Here is a 21,737-nt window from a genome sequence, read left to right on the forward strand (position 1 = left end):
CATTAGAAGTACTCAAGATTGAATACGTTTCTGTGTTTCGATTTTTTTTCAAACAACATTTTGTTGTTCTTTTCCGTATTCTTTTGTCGATCGATTCACAATCGAATCGTTTTTTTCAAATGTACGATGAAACTGATTTTTCGACAGCTTATCAATTCCCACTTTTTGCTACACAGAGTGTGCAATTCATTTGGCCATTTGCATAGAGACTAGGTTCGTATGATACGGAAGATCCTCGGTGTGTGAAGAAATAAAGAAAATTAGAACTCGATACTGCGATAGAAACTCGTTAAAATGCTGCTCGTTTCAATTAACATGCAGAAATAATTCTGCTGAATTATCATCGAGTCAACAAAAAACTCGATAAAATCATGAATATTTGAAAATCAAATGCTACGATTCATGATATGAGATCACAACGAAATGAAAAATAAACGTGAATTATCACCATCGAGAAAAAACACACATAAACAAACAAAGACACAAACACACATACAAACACTCGGTAGAACTATAATTACGTGGTCGTTTTTTCATTCGTTATTATAATTACCTATATAAAAGTAATTCGTAATACGTGACTATTACTATTTTTATGAATTTTGTACATTTTTATAATTATTTTGTATGATAATCCCTAGCTGGAAGTGTTATTCGATGGAAGTTGATGGACGATCCTCTTCTTCTCCCCTTTCGACAATTCGAGCGGAAAACGATCGCGGTCACGAGCAAGATTAAGATGTCTAAATATTAGTGTACGTTGCAAAATTTTGTGCGAAATGAGTAGTTTACGAAATGAATTTAATGAGTTTCGTGATAGAATTTTTTAAATAAACATCATTAACTCGATAACAATTATCAGCCAAAACAGGAAACAGCATCGCGATTATCGCGGAGGTCAACGCATTCGTTCGCGTAATTCATGTTTTCGAAAAAAAAAAAAAAAATTTTCGCGTAAGTTCTTTCATTTTCTGCGGAGAGAATGGAAATAATGACATCAAGAATTTTCGTCTCAGTTTTGATTGAATAAAAAAAGGCAAGGTTTAGTAGATATTGGAAGCCTAAAAACCAAACCCGAAACTGCGAGGCAGTTAAAGCTTTTAGAGGGAAGACTTTTCGTTAGAACAATCTTCGATGTTATGTTTTTATCATTTTTGTTTTTGTTTTTTTTTTTTTCTTTTTTTATAATCGTAATTCATATTGGAAAAATCCCAGTACTGAGTCGACCAAATGTTACACAGGATTTCAAGGTATCGAAACACGAATGGCAACTAGTGGGCGAATACTTAAGAGTGACAAATGTGTATGAAAAACTAAAAAAAAAAGTTAGATTGCGATGCGTTTATTAATAATTATAGAGATAAGGTATTTTTCCCCGTATTTTTTCTGCGATAATTATACGAAAGTGATGAAATTGTTGAATGGACGAACTTATAGCGACTTTGTTCAAGTCCCGACGATTGTCCGAGGCTTCGAGGTGTTTGTAGATGTTTAGTTTGATTTTTTAATTTTCTTTTCTTTCATTCTTTTCTAATAATATATTTATTAACACGTGCGATTCTACGCTTTGGCCAAGTCCGCGGTTTTCCTCGACCTCGCCCCGTCCACATGTATGATTCAACTCACTAGAACAATGCTATAACGCGATGAAATATAAGAGACAATTGTTCGTAAAATATTTACGACTCGGCGCCATAGAAGTTCGTTTCTCGTAAAGTTCAACGAGACTCTAGTTAATATTATATACTACTCGATATTTTTGTGTAATTTTTTCGATTTTTTGTTAAATTGAAGAAAACCTCTTTTAGTACTTTAATAAATGAGTTTGTTAAGAATAATTATTATGTTTATTTAATCATTTCAAATTCAAATAATCATCGAATTATTCACAATCGATATTCGAAATTTATCACGTCCATCTACTATTGTTCCAACCATCAAAAATCAGTACGGAAGCATTAATTCAAAAGTTTCGTTTGTTTACTATCACAACGGTGCATTTTTTTACGCTTTCAATTACAAATTTCAATATCACGAGTATTGTATTTGTTTGAATATGATGCAAATATGATTGTCGATTATAAAAAAAAAACGTTGCCGGACGACGAAAAGCACTTTCATCGAGAGCTGCAGCTGTTTCCTCACATCGATGTTTTTTTGTGTTCGAATTTTTGAAATTTCGACACACGAAAGGGGAAATGTGAAAAATTTGAACACCATTTTTCTAAGCTAAGTATAAAAATAATGATTATTTCTACGATCAACTTGGAATGCACGAGCTCCGACATAAACTCGATTCTGAATTGTGCCGAATGTATTTTCAAACGACCCACTTTGCTTCAAAAATATCCAAGAGATCAATTATTTGTCAAAGAATTTATCCGCTTAAGCTCCACCTCTAGAAACGTGGGAAAACATGTTTTCTGATCGAATACAATAACGAAGTTTTGCATAAACTTTCTTAACTCTCTCGGACCGTATGTTGCTTCTACGCAACACGCGCTTCCAGGCCCAATAAAACTGCATCGGTCAGTAAGGTCGGGGTTCTAACTGCCTATTTCCATGAAGCAAGGTTAGATTGCACTTTAGATACTCCTAAACCAAGAGATAAACTGCTTTAACTCATCGAAATATCAATATGAAGTCGGCGTTTCATGTTGAGTGGGCGTTGTGTGAAAAGGTGCTTTAGTTATCGCAAAAGAAAAGTGGGTATAAATTTTTTTTTCGTACTCCAATCGTTATTTCCTTTCAAAGGGAAGCTAATATGATGTATTTAAGGTATTCGATGCTAGACTCATTCGTAAATTTTCCTGATTTTGCTCCCCAAGGACCTGGTGCTGCGCGCAGCGAACATTCAAAAATTCATATTTCCCAACAAAAAAACTGAAATGTCACAATGGATTCGGAAACTAGAAAGTATTTTGAGATGAAATTATGAAGGGAATCATTTTCCGTCAACGCGAAATAGGTCTCGGTCTGAGAGGGTTAATGGCGCGTCAAGGCAGCAAATTTATCGATAATTGGTAAAATCTACTAATTTACATGGCACGTTTGTATCTCTACCAGAATATTTATATCGGTAAATATTTAAATCGCAACGATTGTGTCATGGAAATAAATCATTTTGAAAATGTTTACCATGTGACATATCGACTAGAAAACATTTTTACCACGTGAATTTTCTATCACAATTACGTAGCTACCTTAATTTCGTTGGTAAGGTAGGTTTTCCAGGCTAACAACAACTTTGATCAAAAGTACAGTACGCGGTTGGCCTACACAAGAGGGAATATTTATCCCCCGAGTTGACCGTATTGACTTTTGTCTTTTCAAATCGTAAGATGGTTCATTATTTTTTCAAAAAAATATTTCAATAAAGTATGAAAACGTCATCCAGACGTTCACGTAATTTGATCATTCGAATGTGCAGAATATACAAATTTTTCAACATCAAAATCATTTGTCATATTTTGCACACTCATATTTGTAAGAAAAATTGTTGACGTATTTACTCACCTGATACGGCTCTCGATCTTCTCGCTTTTCGTCTTGCTCCACGTTCCTCGCGCTCCCCCTCTTCCTCTACGGTCCTCTTATCCTGCTCGATGGTTTCGATCATAAACAACTTTCCACAAATCTTCAACGCACTTTTCTTCCCAAGTTTCTTCGTGCTCCCATGTTTTGAACTTATCACTTCACTGCATCACAGAAAATCGTGAATTCACCATCACAAATTTATATTTTCTCTGTTTTTTTTTTTTCGAGAACGAACTTGGATTTTTAATCACTAAAAATTTAACTTTATACCGACGCGAGAGAAAAAACTCGTTACTTGATTGTACGACTGATGGAATATGAAAATTAACGTTAACGAAAAAAATGTCCATATTTTCAGGGAGAGCTCTCCTTTGCCCACTCTTCCCAACGCGTTTCTTTTTATTTCTCAGAAGACCGTTTTTGCGCAAACGGATGAGCCAATGTGTCGAGTAACAGAAACAATTGTAGCGACAACCTGTATCACCGTTTCGTGGAGAATCGAGTGCGCCCGCGTGGGTGCACACGTGGTCGGTTACTCGCGTCCTATTGTTAGCATTTGACTAGTAAAAACTATTCGTAATGCTGTACATAGCTGCGGTTATACGCGTTGCGTGCATTGCTTAGCGTGCAGCGTTAGCAACTCCGACTTATCTGCATGGAATCTTGCCTGCGCGACTTCAAAGTGATACAGAAACTGTATCGAGCTCGGAACTGCGTCTACTATCAATATATTGAGTAGGTTTACAGACTTGTCCGTTTTCGCTTGCCGACAACCCCATGGCTTTAGGACCGTGCGTTAGGTGCGTTGCTTTGCGTTGCGTTGCTCAGGGTATGCTTGCATCTTAGCTCGCTTGCGAACACGCGCGCGTGCGAGCATACACACGACTCTCGAAGCTGTGTTACAGGCGTCGCTAAACTGTTTCTGTTACTGGCCCTTGCCTCGAAACTATTTTCGAATCACCAAAATTTTGGAATCATTCATTCACGCGCTAATTTTGTGGCGATAATAACGTCGAGGGCGAAGACATCCCTATGGACTTATCCATTAATTGCGTCAAAATAAGGAACTCTCAGAAATGAAAGGAAAAAGATTGTATATTTATAACGGATGAATCGTTATTTTTCATTGAATTTTAACTTTAATATTCGTTTCATTGTGTTTTCGTGCTTTTTATCGATAAACACGATCTTAATGACGCTGAAGTTTCCAACGTTGGAGTCCAACGAAATGATCGAAAAAAACTCTCCAATAATTCCAGTAATTCTCCTATTTTGTTCCCTGCCAAATTTGCGATTCGTAGTTTTTCAAGCTGCACCAACGATTCGTGAAATAAAAAATTGGTGAATTAAAAACGTTTTTTTCGTTCATTTCGTTGAACTCCAACGTTGGAAACTTCAGCGTCGTACGATCTTATATTTTTTTCGTTCTTTTACTTTGTAATAATTTAGGTGATCGATCAATTGCTTGAGCGAAAGTAAAATAACTGTCTTTATGAAAAATATGATCGTTGTCAATTTTCATTGGCTTTTATTTTACTTGTTTAACCGTTCATTATTTATCCATAAATCCACTCAATTTTTCTGATTGATGAAAAAAAATTGAATCGTAGGATTATTTTAGTCACTAAGAATAAAGTAGAATTCTACGTGTTGTATTTTATGCTCCGGTTTCTCAATTTCTATGAAATCTACAAACGATAATGCGTAGGGTCGGACGAACCGGGCGCTCACGCTCGACGCCAATCCTCACGCTACGCCCGCCGGGCGGTGAGTGAAACGAAACATGTTGCGCTCTCTCTCCTGTCCCGCGCTCGAGCCTCGGGCCGGTGTCTCCCCCCTCCCTGCGAGCGGTGAGCGAAGCGAAACATATTGCGCTCTCGCTCGCGCTCCGCCCGTTCCCCACTCTCGCCCGTTGGCTGGCCGAACGCCTCTATCCCTACTCCACTACCGCTACCTCGCTATGGAGCGAATTCTTCGGCCAGAGTCCAAAAACACGACCAAGCGTAAACACGTGACAAACGTAAACAAACTTGAACGAATTATCGAAAACCTATTGGAAAATATTCACCGACCGATTGCCATAGTTTTATGAATGCACGAAAATGTATGCGGCGAAGCACCGTAAAATCATTATCGAATAAAATTATACATTATTTGTGAGGTTCTAGTTTTGAGGTTGATATTTTTTTATTTTCGATAAAAGTTGTGAACCGGCAAAACCTACCTTACCAAGGAAAGTGGGATAGCTACGTAATATGATAGAAAATATATGTGGTAGAATTTTTTTCTTATGTCGTAGTTGTATTATCAAAATAATTTATTTTTCAAAACGAGTTTTTACATTTGATGGAGTTGTTACGGGGTAGTATTTCGTCATTGAAGAAATATTATGAGACTTAATTTTTTGGGTATGAAAAAATTTTAGTATGTGTTTATAGTAGAATGAAATTTCAGTAGAAATGTTTCTGTCATTTTCTCTTTATCTTACCTTTTGCACCGTAGATTCACCAAGAGCATCATGCGGCAAGTGCTTCGAGTGTAAACGATTGACGTAAAAGAAGGCGACACAATGGAGAAACGTCAAATTTTTCAGAGTTGAGTTCGACGTCATTGATCGAATGAATTCGGTCGGAACGGTAAATCGTTTCATTCACAAACGTGAACTCGAAGAAATGGCAATTGTTCGATATGAATGTTTAATTGAACGAATTATAGCTTGTCCAGTTGAACAAAATTACACTTACCTGATTCAAGGATTATATGACCGCTACTTTCGACGAAGGGCATTAAAGTTGTGAACCATTCCATTTTTTTTTCGTATTTCCGAGCAGTATTTTTCATTGAATTAGAACTTTTTGAATTGAAATATATTCACAAATGAATGAGAGTATTAAAAGACAAATGAAAAAAACTCAACACATAGGCAAGATTCGTTTGTTTATTACAATAGGTTGATCTTGTACAAATTGATTTTTAGCCTTATTATTAATAACAAGTCAAGTTCCTCATTTTCTGACATTTCTCGTTATCGATATGTATTACTATATTAGGGGGTTCTAAATAAGAACGCATTTAACGGGAATCATTTAGAAATTGTACCCATTTTGCCATTTATCCTTTTTTGTTTTTTTACTTAAATAACGAGACGATGATGTGGTGCATCGCACGATCGCTTCGATTGTTTGGTATTTTAGATGATCATTTATAAAATTTCACGAGAATGATTGGAGAACGAATTGTTTTGGTTTCGCGTGGAATGGCATATCAAAAAGCAAATGCTTAGACCCTTGTGTAGAAAATAATTATTACCAATTCCGTCTAAGCTCAAGTATAAAGGGTTATAGGAAGATATTTTATTCCGGTGACAAGTCACCGTCGAATCGTTTGTTTTCTTTTTTTTTCCAGCGTACCATTTTATTCATCGAACCATATCAACTTTGCATTGAATAATTTTTTATGCTCAATTATAGCTAGCTCAATCCCTATTCGAAAATCCGTTTCGATACAATTCTTTAAATAAACTGTACACTTTAAACCCGCATTCTAATATAGAATAAATAATCTAAGATGAATTGTGTGTCGACGTGAGTGTGTTTGCTATTTTTTGCATTTATTTAATGCGTAGTTTTGAAGGATCAGAAAGTGGAGCATTCTTAGCATGAAATCGATTGCGTTCCATCGGTTGATCGATATTTTATAATTGGTCAGCGAGACAGTATTGATAAAAACAAAGAAAAAATGATAAATAAGACCCTGGCTTGGAATTAGTTATCGTTAGTGTTAATACGCTGCATTTATTTACGAGGTGCTTATTGGGAAGCAGAATCGCTGGTTTCCTCTAGAGAATAGGAACATAAATCGCAATTTCTCAACAAAACTCTATGTACGTACATTTATATCCACACCCAGTAAAGCTGCCGTTATACAATTAATTCTCACAACGTTTTATCCTACGGTCGGATGGGAAGTATTTTTAGGGCTCTCTTACGAAAGAATGAAGCTCCAGTTTCTTTCAAAAGTAAGTAATAATAAAAAAAAAAAATTCAAAAAAAAAGTAATCGAAAAACGATATGATCGAACAAACTTAAAGTTAGTCGCAGAAAAATGCATTGTCTTTATATGGCATTTTGAAAAAAATTGGCAGTTAAGAGTAATTTCTTATTAGCTAAGATGTTACGCTCGTGAAATGAAAATTCAGTATGTGTAAACAGAAAAACGAGACAACGAATGAATGGGAAGATGTGTATTTACCGGTTGATATACACAGGTTCGTAAAAAAGTAAATGGCGATGTAAGTATATATGTATGAACAGCGAAGTGGCTCTCATCGCTGTGCAGTCTTATTGTATGTTTATAATCCACGTTTAGTTGAGATTTTAATCGGGCGTAGTAGCACCGTTATTGCAATAACGCTGAATATGCTAATAATGAACTTTTTTCAATGATAATATATACATATATCATATATGTATATATGTATGGGAATGGAAGGAACGGAACTTTGACTTAATTTATCATAGACGTAACAGGAGGAACTACGTCCACCGTGATCTTTCAATCTGCCCTTATAAACCGTTGCATAATTAACATTGCAATTATTGTTATAATACAAGTCATAGTTATTTGATCATCGTATAAACATTATTATCATCACAGTAAAAATATGATTTATTCATTCATTTATATTTCATTATTCATTATATTTGTATTTATTTTATATCTTTCAACTATTAACTCTTGCGTTAAACTCGTCTTATTTCACTAACGTTGTGAACAACGAGCATTGTCATCGATCACACGCCAGTAAAGCGGCGCGTTTATTCTGTATCTCTACTGTATCGTTACTTAGTGCGTTTACTCATCGATTATTATTCTCCTACATGATCGTATTATTTTAAAACTTCATCGCACTTAAGTCATCTCATCGATTTCATTTACACGTATTCAAAATAAGATCAGTTATCGTTTAGTAAAAAATACGTAAACATACCTATTATATATTAAATTCCTCTCGCAGGGGAATACATCATAGTCGAATAATTCTTACGTACTGAAACGACACACACGCTTTTTTTACGATAAATAATATTCATTGGTCTTTTCGACGCGATCATGATTCTTACAATTCGTCAATGATATTTAGCAGTTTCCAAATGTCAGATTTTTTTATCTCGTTGATTTCTCGGTTACAACCAACGAACGAAAAAGAAATCTCCTACTTTATCTGTAATCTTTCGAAATAGTCACGAGAAGTCCTTTCGTTCATCAACTCCGACGTTTTCATGGTTCAGTTTATTCAATTTTTTACCTACAATTAGGCTTTCTTGTTTCCCTTCTGAATTCTTCGACACCCAATATCGCATATTCTTATCGAGTTTATACTGTATTTCGAGGAGAAAAAACATCTCGTGAGAATTCTCCGGATTAAGTACGATCCACTATCTCTCAAAGATGTTCGTTAGCTGCGACAGGAGATGTTTTATTTTTTATCTGCTTTGTGTGTACTATTTATATGGGTCGCGTTAACGCGTTAAGCATAGAGCGATTGGAGTTGTTGCGGTGAAAATTCGATCTTAATTGCGATTAATCGAAATCGAATAGCTCGCGTTAGCTCGCATCTTACAAAGTCAGTCTCTCGTTAAATAGCTGCCTGCCACTCCAGACTGCCCCTATCTATAAAGGATTAAAAATATATTTACAAAATTGCAATACCGACGCGAGTCCAATCTCTGGCTATGTCACTTCTCTTTTCTTTTTTTTTCGCTCCCAATAACGAGTACAACCGGAAGTGTGGATACGGTGCATCGAACATTTTTTTGCTTCTCATTTCTTTTATTCTATTTTTTCTTAATGTACTGGTAGCGTTCGTCACACCGAAGTTTGCGTTATACTGTTACCGGAGAGCCACATACGTCCGTTGGTCTTTTGATCATTAATCTCGTACTCGGAATCATCGATTTCACATAAATTCGTCGATAAATCGCTGTTGCTTGTACCACCGCCCAACAACGAATTTCTCTCTTCGAGGGTCGTTATTACCGAGCCAATCTCGTCGATATCGTCACCCTTATGACATCTGTTGCGTCGGGTGCTCGGAAAACCGTAAGGCACTACATCGTCCTCTTCTTCTTCATCCTCTTCTTCCTCTTCTTCCTCTTCGTCCGATTGAAGAGTACTGAGACGACCGTTTAGTGGATTCATCTCGTTCTCAGTATCCGTGTGGATATTATAATGCGGAAGATAGGAATTTGGATGCCTTAGATAACTGTTCGAATCTTTGTATTTGTACTCCCCCTCGCCACCGCTGTCCAATGGATTTAACCTTTGAGTCTCTGGACAGTGATAATGCTCCGAAAATTCGGTTCCACACTCCGAATCACCGACGTATTCGGATTCTTGATCCTCGTTCAGCGTCTCAATGTCTCTTGTTGGATCTATTGGACCGTGCACTGTGAATATATACGCAGAAATTATTGAAAAAGCTATTCGTTTATCATTTTTATTCGAAATATTAATCAATTTCTTTGATAGTTGTTAAAACTAAACTGTTTTTTTTTTTTTTTTACGTAATTTCGTTCAATTATGAATTTTTGGAATAGTGGATCAATGGTATTTATGGTCAAGCAACGTATGTCATTCTTCTTTACAGAGAAATTAAGTACAAAACTGATTGAATGGATTACTAACACGTTGGTAGCTGATGAGTGTTGGACTCGTTACTCTCATTGCTGTGGAAGCTCGATGAGTCCGGAACCTCGCTGCCAGGTACTTCTGTGATGTTTGGAAGTGGGTTCTGACTCGGTCTGACCCAGTCTGAACAGTCCCAGTGATACCCTGAAAGCATTGCAGACAACGAACGGTCAATTTGACAACAAAGCACATGCGTTAGATTCCGTTTTCATTTCCTTTGGTTATCGAGTTAGAAAGCGCTCGTTATTTACATATAAACCTTTTTCGGTAAATTCAGATTTACCCGCAAGATTATAAGCATTATAATAAAGCTTTATAATGTATATTAAATAAAGCTTTAACGGATTTAATCCAAAAGTAAAACCGTCAAAATTTGATTCAAGTCCAAAAAGAATCTCGTTTTTAAATAGTAGACTCGACCTATTTACAGCCAAAATTTTTAAAGGGAAGGCGATCAAAATTTTTAAAAATAACCCACAAACTATAGCAGCTTTCAAAGCTGCTAATTTTCAAAGCTTTCAAATTTTTGTTTTCATTTTCGTATACGTATAACTAACGAGAGAAGCTCATCTCTCGATTGGCTGTGCTTAAGTTAGCTGCATAAAAACTACAAAATGGGTAAATATACAGAGGCAGAAAAAACCGTTGAAGGATAGGAATTTCGGAGCAAAGCAACCCTCAAAAAAGAAAGGAAAAAAAAGTAAATAAAAAAGTGAGAATGAAAGAGCGAAGGTTTGTCCATCGACTTACCACCGACGATGCGAGGATCATCCTCGATGGACGATAGTGAGGCAACAGAGGTCCCACCTCCGTGAGGAGTCCGCCGGGTAGAGTTTAGTAGAAGTCCTCCAGTGGTCAGCTCTGGTACCACTGGACTCGCTCGTTTCAGGTCTGTTAGTACACACACGGAGGAGACACAGCCGGTTGTTAATTAATTAAATATAGCTACTTTTCGTGCCCAAGGCTAAAATCGGCACGTCCATAAACATCTATATCTATGAGAATATTTATATAAATATATATATGAAAATATATATATCTCTATAGTCATAATCAATGGCGAAATAAAAAAATGCGGGAATAAACGCGACTGAGTGAGAGTTTCACGAAAAAAAAAAAAAAAAAAAAAACGAAAAAAGAAGCTATGTACAGGCAACGAGACCCGCGAAAGTGCATGCGGCAAGCGAAAACGAAAAATCAATGAAAATAATACGAAGAAGCTTGGCTTGGTCGAGCTCGCCTGGTAGTAGACATTTTATAAAGGTGGCGTTTTTTTTTTTTAATTTTTAATTTTTAGTTCCGAATCAAGGATCCATCTTCTCTCCCCTTTCTTCGTCCATTCCAGGTACTTTTTTTGTCGTTTCTCTTCCCCGAGGGATCGTGAGGCTTATGTTCGTTTGGGTGTGAAACTTACCGTTTTTTATTTTTGCGGTATCGGTGATAAAGGAGGCGAGATGCATTTGTTCCTGCCACATTGGTTTGTGAAGACTATCCGTATCGCTTCCCGTCGCGTTACCACCGACCGGATTACCGATCGTCAATGTTCCAGTTGGCACTGGGGTACTTCGATTGAGATTTCTCAGATAATCAGGCGGAAAATTTTCAAGCTCGTCCCCAGCGCTCCCGTAACTTCGAAGAGTGTCGAGATTGTTGAGCGCTATAGCCGCGGCGGTTCCATAATTAGCGGGCTCGTTGTTCGAGCTCGGTGTATAGGAAGCGGGTCGGGGAGGACATTGGGGAGGTTCTCTCTGCAATTGAAATCACACAACACTCTCATAATCTCGGGAGGGAATAAAAGCCCCGCTCAAAATCCAAACGGTTGCCAAGGTTTTCGGGATTTCTTTTATTCTTTCATTATTTCACTCTCGTTTTTTTTGTTCCATTCGTTTCAAAATCATTCTTCATCTGTTTTATATTCGTTGATATTCAGATTTTTGGAATTTTGCATCAGCGCGTAATCAGCAAAATAAATATCGGAAACGACAACGAGATTAATGAAGTAAACGAAAAACAAATGTAGTTAAATCACGCTATTTGAAAAATCAAAAAAAAAAAAGAAAAGAAAAGAAAACAAAATTTCAATGATATTCCATGCTTGAAATAAGAATCAAATAATTAAACAGAGAACGCTAAAAATACATCAGCGATTAGGAACACTTAGTGCAAATAGCAAAGATCTATGAACAGCTCTCTCTATATTTACCTGTATGACTTCGAGGTTGCTTAATTTTGAGCTGCGTTTGAATTCGTGTTCGTGAGGTCTCGCCGAGTTGAGTACAATTTGTTTTCTCGTCTCGTTGTTGATGTTATTGGCACGGGCACGTGTGCGTTTCAGTCGAATTTTTCGATAGCAGACAAACATGATGATGAGAAAAACGTTGGCAACGAGAGCGACGCCGATCCACATGAGTTGTTCCAACGTGATGTTGAACGGATCGGAAATGATGGGTGTTGAGTAAACGGGGTTGCCGCAATTAGTTCCGGTCATATTCGGTGGGCAGGTGCAGCGATAGCTGCCGACTTCGTTGACGCAAGTGCCGCCGTTGATGCACGGATTGGCATCGCATTCGTTGATGTCAAGTTCGCAGCGTTCACCGGTGAAGCCTTGGCATTTGCAGATGGGACCGTTGTTACCTTCCTCGCAAATGCCGCCGTGGACGCAAGGATTTGGACCGCAGTAACGTCCGAATTCGCAGCGTTTACCGGTGAGGCTTGTTCCGACGCATTCACAGGTGAAATCCCCGCCGCCGGGGACTATTTTGCATCTGCCACCGTAAAGACAAGGAGAAGAGGCGCAAGGATCGCTGTCGATTTCACAAGTGATACCGTTGAAACGACCGTGGCATTGACACTCGTAGGATTCGTCGTTCGTCTCCCGACACGTGCCGCCGTTTTGACAAGGCTGCGAGCCGCACACTCCCGGCGGAATGAGAATCGTCGCGGTGTCACAACTGAACGCGACGTTGGCGAACAGTTTCAAAACGGCGACGCTGCTCGCACCGCTCATGTGAAGGGGCACCGAAACTCTTGCTATTCTGACGTCATCCATGCAACCGTAAAAACCACGCTGAACGTCTTCGAACCCGAGAATCGTCGGGTGTTGTCTGACTTCAGCGCCCAGATAGAGATCGTCCGATTGTAAATTCAAAATGTCGTTGATCCCGGGCGCTGAACCGTGAGCAACGTGTTTCCCGTCGACCGTCAGCCTGGCACTGTTACTCTCACGTTCCAACTGGATCTCGTGCCACTGTCCGTCACTCAGATAAACGCTGCTCACTCTAACGAGACCCTCGCCACTGCCGAGATCGAATTTGTACTGTGCAACACCGTTGACTATCTCCAGGATATTGTAATCGATTTTACCGGAGGCGTACATGAGATTTCCCGTTGGTTGGACGGTCCTCACACGCAGCGATAGGCTCAAGCGATCCTCAATCGTTTGACGCAATTTTGATTTGTCGATTTTGTAACGTGCGTAACTCTTGCCACTGAAGGATATTGGATTACGTGGAATGTAGCAGGATTCATCGTGACACTTGGATATGTCGATGTCGCATATTTGCCCGGCGAAACCTTCGGGACACTGACAAGTGTAGCCCTGGACCGAAGAGTCCGGTACGCATACTTTGAACTGTGGACAAGGGTCAGTGGCACACTCGTTGACGACGATTTCGCAGTGATTACCAGCGTAGCCTTCTTTGCAAGTGCACTCGATTTTGTGACGGTGACGGGGCGATACGAAACTCATAACGTCCGTTGCTACCGGAGCTATGATCGTTTGATCGAGAACTATACGATCGAGGCAGTCTCCGTAAACGCAGTAGCCTTTGCTGCACTTGAATCGGACGATTTCTTCGACCACGAGCTTCGTTGATTCCTCGAGTTCTTCGATGTGCTGATTGAGAGCTTCGCGAATGTTTTCCGAGGAATAAAAACCCGAGGGTCCGATCGATGGTGCGGTTTTTCTGACGGCAAACAAAAGATCGAGATCGTTGTTCACCGCTTGACGAGTTGCTCGCGATTTAATGAGGTTGACAGAATCGTCGGTGGAAGCCTGGACGCTTATGATCACGATGTCCTTGAGCCTGCAGTTCATAGCGTTGCGTACGGTCCGAACGAAACCTTTGCGATGACTGAGGATGAATTCGTCGGGACTCACTTCTCGGAAACGCACTATCACCGCATTGGCAAGCATTTTCTCCGTTATCAAGTCAACGTTAACCTTGACAATCGCGTAGGAAGTGAATTTACCGTCGGTTGCGCTAACGTTGACGCGATACTCGCCGACGTCGAGCCTCGGCAGTGCCACGAGCGTCCCATCGCTCGGATCTATTTGGAAGAGATCGATGTTCGGATGTGGCATCGACGGAACAAGCGCGTAACGCAGTGTGTCGTACTGGTCGCGATCGCTAGCGTGGATTCGGCCAATTATGCCGCCGGGATATTCGTCCAGGTAAGAATTGACGATTACCTCCAAAGGCGTTATTACAGGCGGATATTGAGACTCTTCGATGACCTTGACGACGACCCAAGCGTCGGAGTAGAGCGGTGGACTTCCACTATCGAATACGCGGACATGGAGAACGTACTTGTCGCGTACTCTGCTGTTGAATTTAGTGGCTGTGCGCAGCGAGCCATCTTGTTCCAATCGGAAAGCATCGTTCTCGTTACCAGACCGGAAGTCGAAAGTGTATGGCTCAGAATGCGGAGCCACGTCGGCATCGTTGACAACAAATTTCAAGATTGTATGTCCCGGCGGTTTGTCCTCTTGCACGACTGCGGTGTAATTCGACTGAGAGAACAACGGAGGGTTATCGTTTGCGTCCAAAATTTCTATATCAACCATCACGAAACTCTGGAGCATCGGTTGCCCGCTGTCTCGAGCATGAATCTCCAGAACGTAACTCGGTATCGTTTCACGATCGAGGCCGGCTGCCAATGATATTATTCCGGTCTTCTCATCGATGATGAATTGTTTCAACCGGTCGCCTCGCTCAATGTGATAAGTCACAACACCGTTTTCATTGCTGTCCAAATCGTTGGCGAATACCTGCGTGACCCTTTCACCTATTTTGGCATCTTCTCGAATAGCTGCGCGGTATGATACCTCGCTGAAAATCGGAGCATTGTCGTTGCAGTCAGTGACGGTTATGTTAACCGTGGCGTGATTACTCAACGGCGGAATGCCACCATCTACCGCTTGGATCGTCAGGAAATAGTCCTTTGCTCTTTCGTAATCCAATTGTTCGGATATCTTGATTACACCGGTGTCCGTATCGATCTGGAACTTTTTGTGCTCGTTGCCACCGACGATGGAATAATACACGTCAGCGTTGACACCGGTGTCTTTAGAAGTGGCCAACACTCGTGCTACTTCGGTACCAATTGCGTCGATCTCGGGCACACGTGCGAAGTAGAATTTGGATGTGAACTCTGGTGGGTTGTCATTGATGTCTTGGACGTTCACTATGAGCACGGCCACGCTTGCCAGCTGCGGGGTTCCTTGATCGATCGCCTGGATCGTCACGTTGTACATGGCTTTTGTTTCGCGATCCAGTGGCTTACCCAACGTCACAATTCCGCTGTCAGAAGCAATGAAGAAATGCCCATCCGCTGAGTCGATGAACTCGTATCGAACCTTCCGATTGATTCCTATGTCGTCATCGGTAGCGTGAACTTTAGTTACGAGTGTGCCAACTTCAACGTCCTCCGGGAGAGTCGAACTGTACGCGTTCATCGTGAATTTTGGTGCGTTGTCGTTCAAATCGGAAATAAGAACTTCCAGTTGGGAAGAACATTCCCAAACCGGCTTGTCACGATCTTGAACGTGAGCGGTCAGCGAGTATTTCGCTTGGGTCTCGCGATCCAACTGTCCTACGGTTTTCAGTATTCCGGTGTCTTTGTCGAGTGTAAATTTGTCGTTGTTATCACCGGTGAGGTAAAAGCGTAATTTGGCGTTAGGCTCGTCGTCGTAATCCGTCGCTAGAACTGTCAAAACGTACGTTCCAGGGTGAGAACCTTCGGATAAAACTTCACGATATCTGTAACGCAAACAGTAAGGTGGATTGTCGTTGACGTCAAGAATCTCGACGCTAACTTTCGTGTCGAAAACATATTTTCCGTCAGTGCCAACAACATTTAACTCGTAACGATCCGTTGTTTCACGATCGAGTGCTTTGGCAACGTAAACCTCACCGGTGGCCCGGACTTGGAACTGCGATCGTGGGTCTCCGGAAGTAATGTAAAACTCTACGGGCGTGTTGAGATCGGTGTCACGATCGATCGTCTCCAATTTAACGACCACCGTTCCTGGCAAAGCATCTTCGTTTACCTTGGCCACGTATCGATCTTCCACGAACGACGGTGCGTTGTCGTTGTAATCTTTGAGCTTAACGTGCAACGATGTTCTCGCAAAATGCTTCGGGTTGCCGTTATCAGTCGCGACGATTTGGAACTTGTACTCGGACTGTTTTTCTTTGTCGAGTTGAATCAACGTTGACACCCAACCGGTGTAAGCATCCACGGTAAAAACGTTCGCCAGCTCCCCGATGTCCGAGCCGAAGGAGTAACGAACTTCGCCATTGCTTCCCAGGTCTTCGTCGTGAGCTATGACTTTAAGTATCGAAGTTCCTTCCTCAACGTTTTCTGCGAGGTTTATGAAATAAGGGTTGCTCTCGAACTTAGGAGGATGATCGTTCTCGTCGAGGACTTGTAACGATATTTCGGCGAGGGCCGTCAACGGTGGGCTTGAATCCGTTTCGGCGAGCACTGCAATCAAATGACTGCTCTTCGCTTCCCGATCGAGAGGACGCGCTAATGTTATGTGGCCGCTGGCATCAATCAAAAAAGTTGGACTTTCTTCATCGCCGGATACTATTCTATAAGTGACCGTCGCGTTTGTCACTGTTTTTACCCTGGTTATTGGATTACCAACTGGCGACGCTTCTCGCATGAAGAATTTCATTTCTTTCCGCTCGAACAACGGTGGAATGTCCTGGGGCGACATTATGTAAATGCTTATTGGCACATCAGCGTGATGAGGTTTCAGACCTTTGTCCGTTGCACGGATGAAAAATTCGAACAGTTGGTTTTCTGTAACAGAAAATGTGGTGACTGATTAAATTATCAAGGGTGTGGTTGCTTCAGACATTTTTTATCGAGCTAAGTAATCTACTAATGGCTTTATCACAGTGAGTCAAGAGCGGACACGCCTCATTTTTCTTTCAACAAACCATCCCTTGTTTATTTTTGACATGTGAACTTTGTCAAATCGTATTTAATATCGTGTTCATGCCAATCATCTATATGAATCTAAATTCATGTGCATTTGAATGTAAATTATCAGAAAAAAAATTCTGATTTTAACGGTTTTTTGTGTCATCGAATTTAGTACCAAATTTAGATGAAGTTTGCTAACGGTGCGAAAAGTTTGATGAACAATTTGCGATGATAAAATGAAGGTTTCCGAAAAAAGCAAAAAGGCGTCTTTTCATCCAACAAAAGTGTGTTTTTTCCGACCCTAATCCAAATGAAGATTGTATTATTGAAAGTTCTGAATTTTTGAAAACTGTATCGTAGAATAAGAAAAATTATATATTTCTTCTTACCCCACGGAATCGCACTTTTCGTGAGGAACATAGCACCGGTGGTAGGATTGATACCAAAGAGATTATTAGTCTCTGAGTTTTGTAGTTCGAAGATGGAATACTCGATTCTCGCTGCTTCGTCTTCGTCGTCATCGTGAGCTTTGATTTTCATGAAGGGAGTGTTGATGGAGAAATTGCTATAAATCGAAGTTTTATACTCGCGGACAAGGAATACAGGAGAGTTGTCGTTTTCGTCACCGACTTTGACGCGAACTATGACGAAGCCGGATCGTCCACCGCCATCGGTCGCCATCACGGGGATTTCGTAGAGTTTTTGAGCCTCTCGATTGAGTTTTTTCTTCGTTACTATTTCTCCGGTCATGCGATTGATGTCGAAGGTTTCGCGGATGAGAGTCGACGGTATGGAGTAAACGATGGTTCCATAATCACCGAAATCTTCGTCATTGGCCAGTACACTCGTTACAAGGCGACCCGGCAATTGATTTTCCATTACCGTTACTTCGACAAGTGGATTTGAGAATTTAGGATTGTGCCTATTCGCGGGCAGTATTTCGATCTTGACTCTCGTGAAACTCGTGTAAACTCCATCCGTCACCGATACGTTCAACAGTCGAAGCTTCTGTTCACCAAAGTTTTGCATATTTATCAACGATATTATTCCCGTATTCTGATCTATGTTGTACGTCTGTTGCTCGTTTCCACCAACAATCGTGTACGTCAACTTCTCGTCAACGTAATCAGGGTCACTCGCCGAAACTACCGTCACAAATTGACCACGCTCAGCGTGCTCCGACAAAAAACACGTGTACGAAGGCTGCTCGAATTTTGGAGGATTGTCGTTCATATCGACGACGCTCACCCATACGTGAGCCGTACTCGATAAACTCGGCACACCACGGTCCATTGCTATCACTGTGAAGTGATGAGAATCGTGCGATTCGTGGTCCAATGAACGCTTCAGGAATATCACTCCCTCCTCCGGATCTATATGGAACAATTCGTTGCTATTCTCTGTGTCGTTCTGAATCGCGTAACGGACCTGCTGGTTCATTCCTATAATTCCAGAACATCAAGAACATCAAATTATTCATCGATTTTCATTACTGTCACACTGAAAAAAAAAACTATTCCATGTCGATTACAAATTTCAAATTGATTTCGATGATTTTCCTTATTGTTTTTCGCGAGAAGCAGCTTTCTGCATGTGAAAAATTGATTGAAATCTGCATTTCTTATCGAGGAGGCTTCAACTACGAAAAATGTGCGGATTTCGAATGGGAAATAAATATAATTTTAAACCCACCGGTATCGTTGTCCCTTGAGCCAACTTTCAGAATCGATGTTCCAAACGAAGCAGCCTCGGAGACCGATATGTTGTAAGAATCTTGAGTGAATTCGGGCGGGCAATCGTTAACGTCCAGAACGAGAATGCTGACAAGAACTTCGGCGTATACACCTGACACGCTGTCCGTGGCTCTAACGGTCAATTCGTACTGCTTCTTTTGCTCATAATCCAGTTCATCCACCACATAGATTACACCTAATTTATTGAAGAGAATGTTGTAGACCCAAAGCACTATCCAGCAGTGGTAGCGACGAATCCGAAATTCGATGTTTTCAAATCTTTCGATCGTTATTATATTCGCATTGATATTAATGTGCAACTGTCGCATTGTGCAACTTCAAGTAAATAATCGATCGTGGCGCATCGGATTCGTCGATACCAAGAGACACTAATGAATGCGTGTGATAATAATGTACGTGTCTATACAAAAAAAAAAAAATTTAACGAAAACTGCTCGAAATTCGCAAATGAATGATTGTGATCGATGCTTTCTATGAATCCCCGAGATTTCACTTGAATCAGGAATAAACACGAATTTCATGCAGTGAGGATTCAGCAAATATTTAAACTAATCGTTGACGTTCGTTTTCATGTAAAGCGATCGTGTTTTGCCAAATGATTTTTAACGTAATTTGTGGTTTGGGAGTTGTTTATCAATATCGATATATGCTATGTTTGATGGGAAAATGTAAAAGGATATTGTGGTTGCGTTGGCTTCGTAATATTACTTGATGGAAAAGTCTCGAAAAAGGATAAATCACGACTACTGGAAATGGGTTTTTTCGAAGTTGCAACAAGGGGAATACTGTATAAATCAACAAACGCTACATCAAAGTGATCGATGGAAATTCTCGTATCAACCATGTAATTTGAAATATAAAAATCTATAATGACAAAATTCGCGTTTAACTGAGAGAAACATTGATGGAAATATCGTAAGAAATGAAATTCCAAAGTTAATGAATTTGTTCGGAATTGTTACTTTAATTTGTGTGAATGAAAATTAGAAATTGATAAAATGGTACCAAACATTCCAAACTCATAATGACTATCGAGAGCAGTTTCATTAAAATTCATTTCTAAAACAACGAGGTACCCATTCTTTCTTTTAATTTGGGCGAATAAAAGTTGATAATTGGTAAAATGCCATCGAACATTTTCAACTCGTAATAAATATCAATCAAAATTTCATGAAAGTCCAATTCCAAAGGGAAATAAATAACAGTCATTCGTTTTTCTCCTTTTATGAGTTGTTTTGTTTGGCGTGAACTATAACTCTGAATTGGGAATCAGTGTTAACGATATTTTGCGACAGAGAGGAAATCTAATGAGTGAAGGACTATCGAAAATTCGTTTCCATTGGGTGACAAAATCGATAATTGTCCAAAGGCCACATTGATTCGTTAGTTACAGACCTGTTATATATCTACGTGATTAAGGATAACATGCGGAGCGTGCTGGCGCGAATGAAATTGCTTTGCCCGATAAATAAGTAAATAAAAATAAACATGAATATGTATGTAAAAAAAAAAAAAAAATTGTAATAAAATCGTATCGTTCGTATCGCGAAGCGTATGTACACTAATGCTGAGTTATATATTGGCAGTGATGTGCAATAAACTCATGAGAATGCCATTTGAAGTATGCCTTGTTGGTTGTTCATCAAGAAAAAAAAAAGAAAAATGTAAATGAATCAGTTCAACCGAGGCAAGAACGAGCATGGAAGAAAATTCCTTTCCAAAAAGAAAATAGAAAAAAAAAACATCACGAAAATGCCAATAAAACAGCAGATAAAAGATCCTTCGTGCTTCGGTTCTTTCCCCTTTTTTGTTCGTTTGTGTGCTTGATGTCGTGCATACACAGCAATGCGATATAGCTATTGATGTAATAAAACAGCGACACAGCAGGCCGATAAATCTAATTTCTTCGAATCGAAAATTTTGTTTGTTTGTTTTTATACTCACAAGGACCATTGTTATTGTCGGGGGCTGCGAAACAGGGAGATACAAGAAAACTTTAGATTCTAATTTTTCCAAACAAGCATTATTGGAGGAACGTGGTGGGGAACTAATTTTACAGGGTATTTCAGGTCACTTTTTTCTTGTTTGCGAATCGTTCTTTCATTTTGTATGTTGGTTTGGTATTTGTGATATAAATGTTTCTTTTCTCAACTTATTCGTTCGATTGAATTGAATTTTGAAGGTGCATCTCATCGGTAACCGGGGCCCAGTAACAGCACATACATCGAGAGTATTGTGAAATGAAAATAATCGTAGTTGTAGACTCAACTTTCTATCTCAAACGAACTTACAATCTGCCATTATTTTTAAATCCTTATTCAAATTTCAGCACATTCTGAACTACATCGAAATGCAAATGTGATTCACCCAGAGGTTCCTTCTCTCGAGTTAATAAACGAATTTTTGGAATTACGAACTCGCACCATTTGAGATAATATTGTTTATAATAATAATAATAATATAGTTCGAGTCAGTTCGAATACACTGAGCGAATAAGAACTAAGAACTGTAGGAATGCAGAATTCCTCGAGTTTTACG

At 39.7% G+C, this 21,737-nt stretch overlaps 1 protein-coding gene across 5 annotated transcripts in view; it reads right to left on the bottom strand.

Annotated features, from left to right (window-relative positions):
- Positions 1-6,457: 6,457 nt before the first annotated feature.
- The window catches only part of kug (kugelei), a 284,544-nt gene continuing 269,264 nt past the window's right edge, over positions 6,458-21,737 (bottom strand). For 2 of the 5 annotated variants that reach the window (XM_043411965.1, XM_043411962.1), the window contains 8 exons: positions 21,144-21,167; positions 19,138-19,374; positions 17,835-18,887; positions 12,431-17,319; positions 11,642-11,975; positions 10,978-11,118; positions 10,225-10,371; positions 6,458-9,986 (listed from right to left, as the gene is read on the bottom strand). In XM_043411965.1, coding sequence (XP_043267900.1) covers positions 9,406-9,986; positions 10,225-10,371; positions 10,978-11,118; positions 11,642-11,975; positions 12,431-17,319; positions 17,835-18,887; positions 19,138-19,374; positions 21,144-21,167 — 7,406 coding nt within the window. In that variant the 3' untranslated portion in view covers positions 6,458-9,405. The remainder of the gene's footprint in view (positions 9,987-10,224; positions 10,372-10,977; positions 11,119-11,641; positions 11,976-12,430; positions 17,320-17,834; positions 18,888-19,137; positions 19,375-21,143; positions 21,168-21,737) is intronic. The other 3 variants (XM_043411963.1, XM_043411966.1, XM_043411964.1) reach the window with 3 other exon arrangements.

This window comes from Venturia canescens, chromosome 2 (genome assembly GCF_019457755.1).
Source record: "Venturia canescens isolate UGA chromosome 2, ASM1945775v1, whole genome shotgun sequence".
NCBI classification, from domain to species: Eukaryota; Metazoa; Arthropoda; class Insecta; order Hymenoptera; family Ichneumonidae; genus Venturia; species Venturia canescens.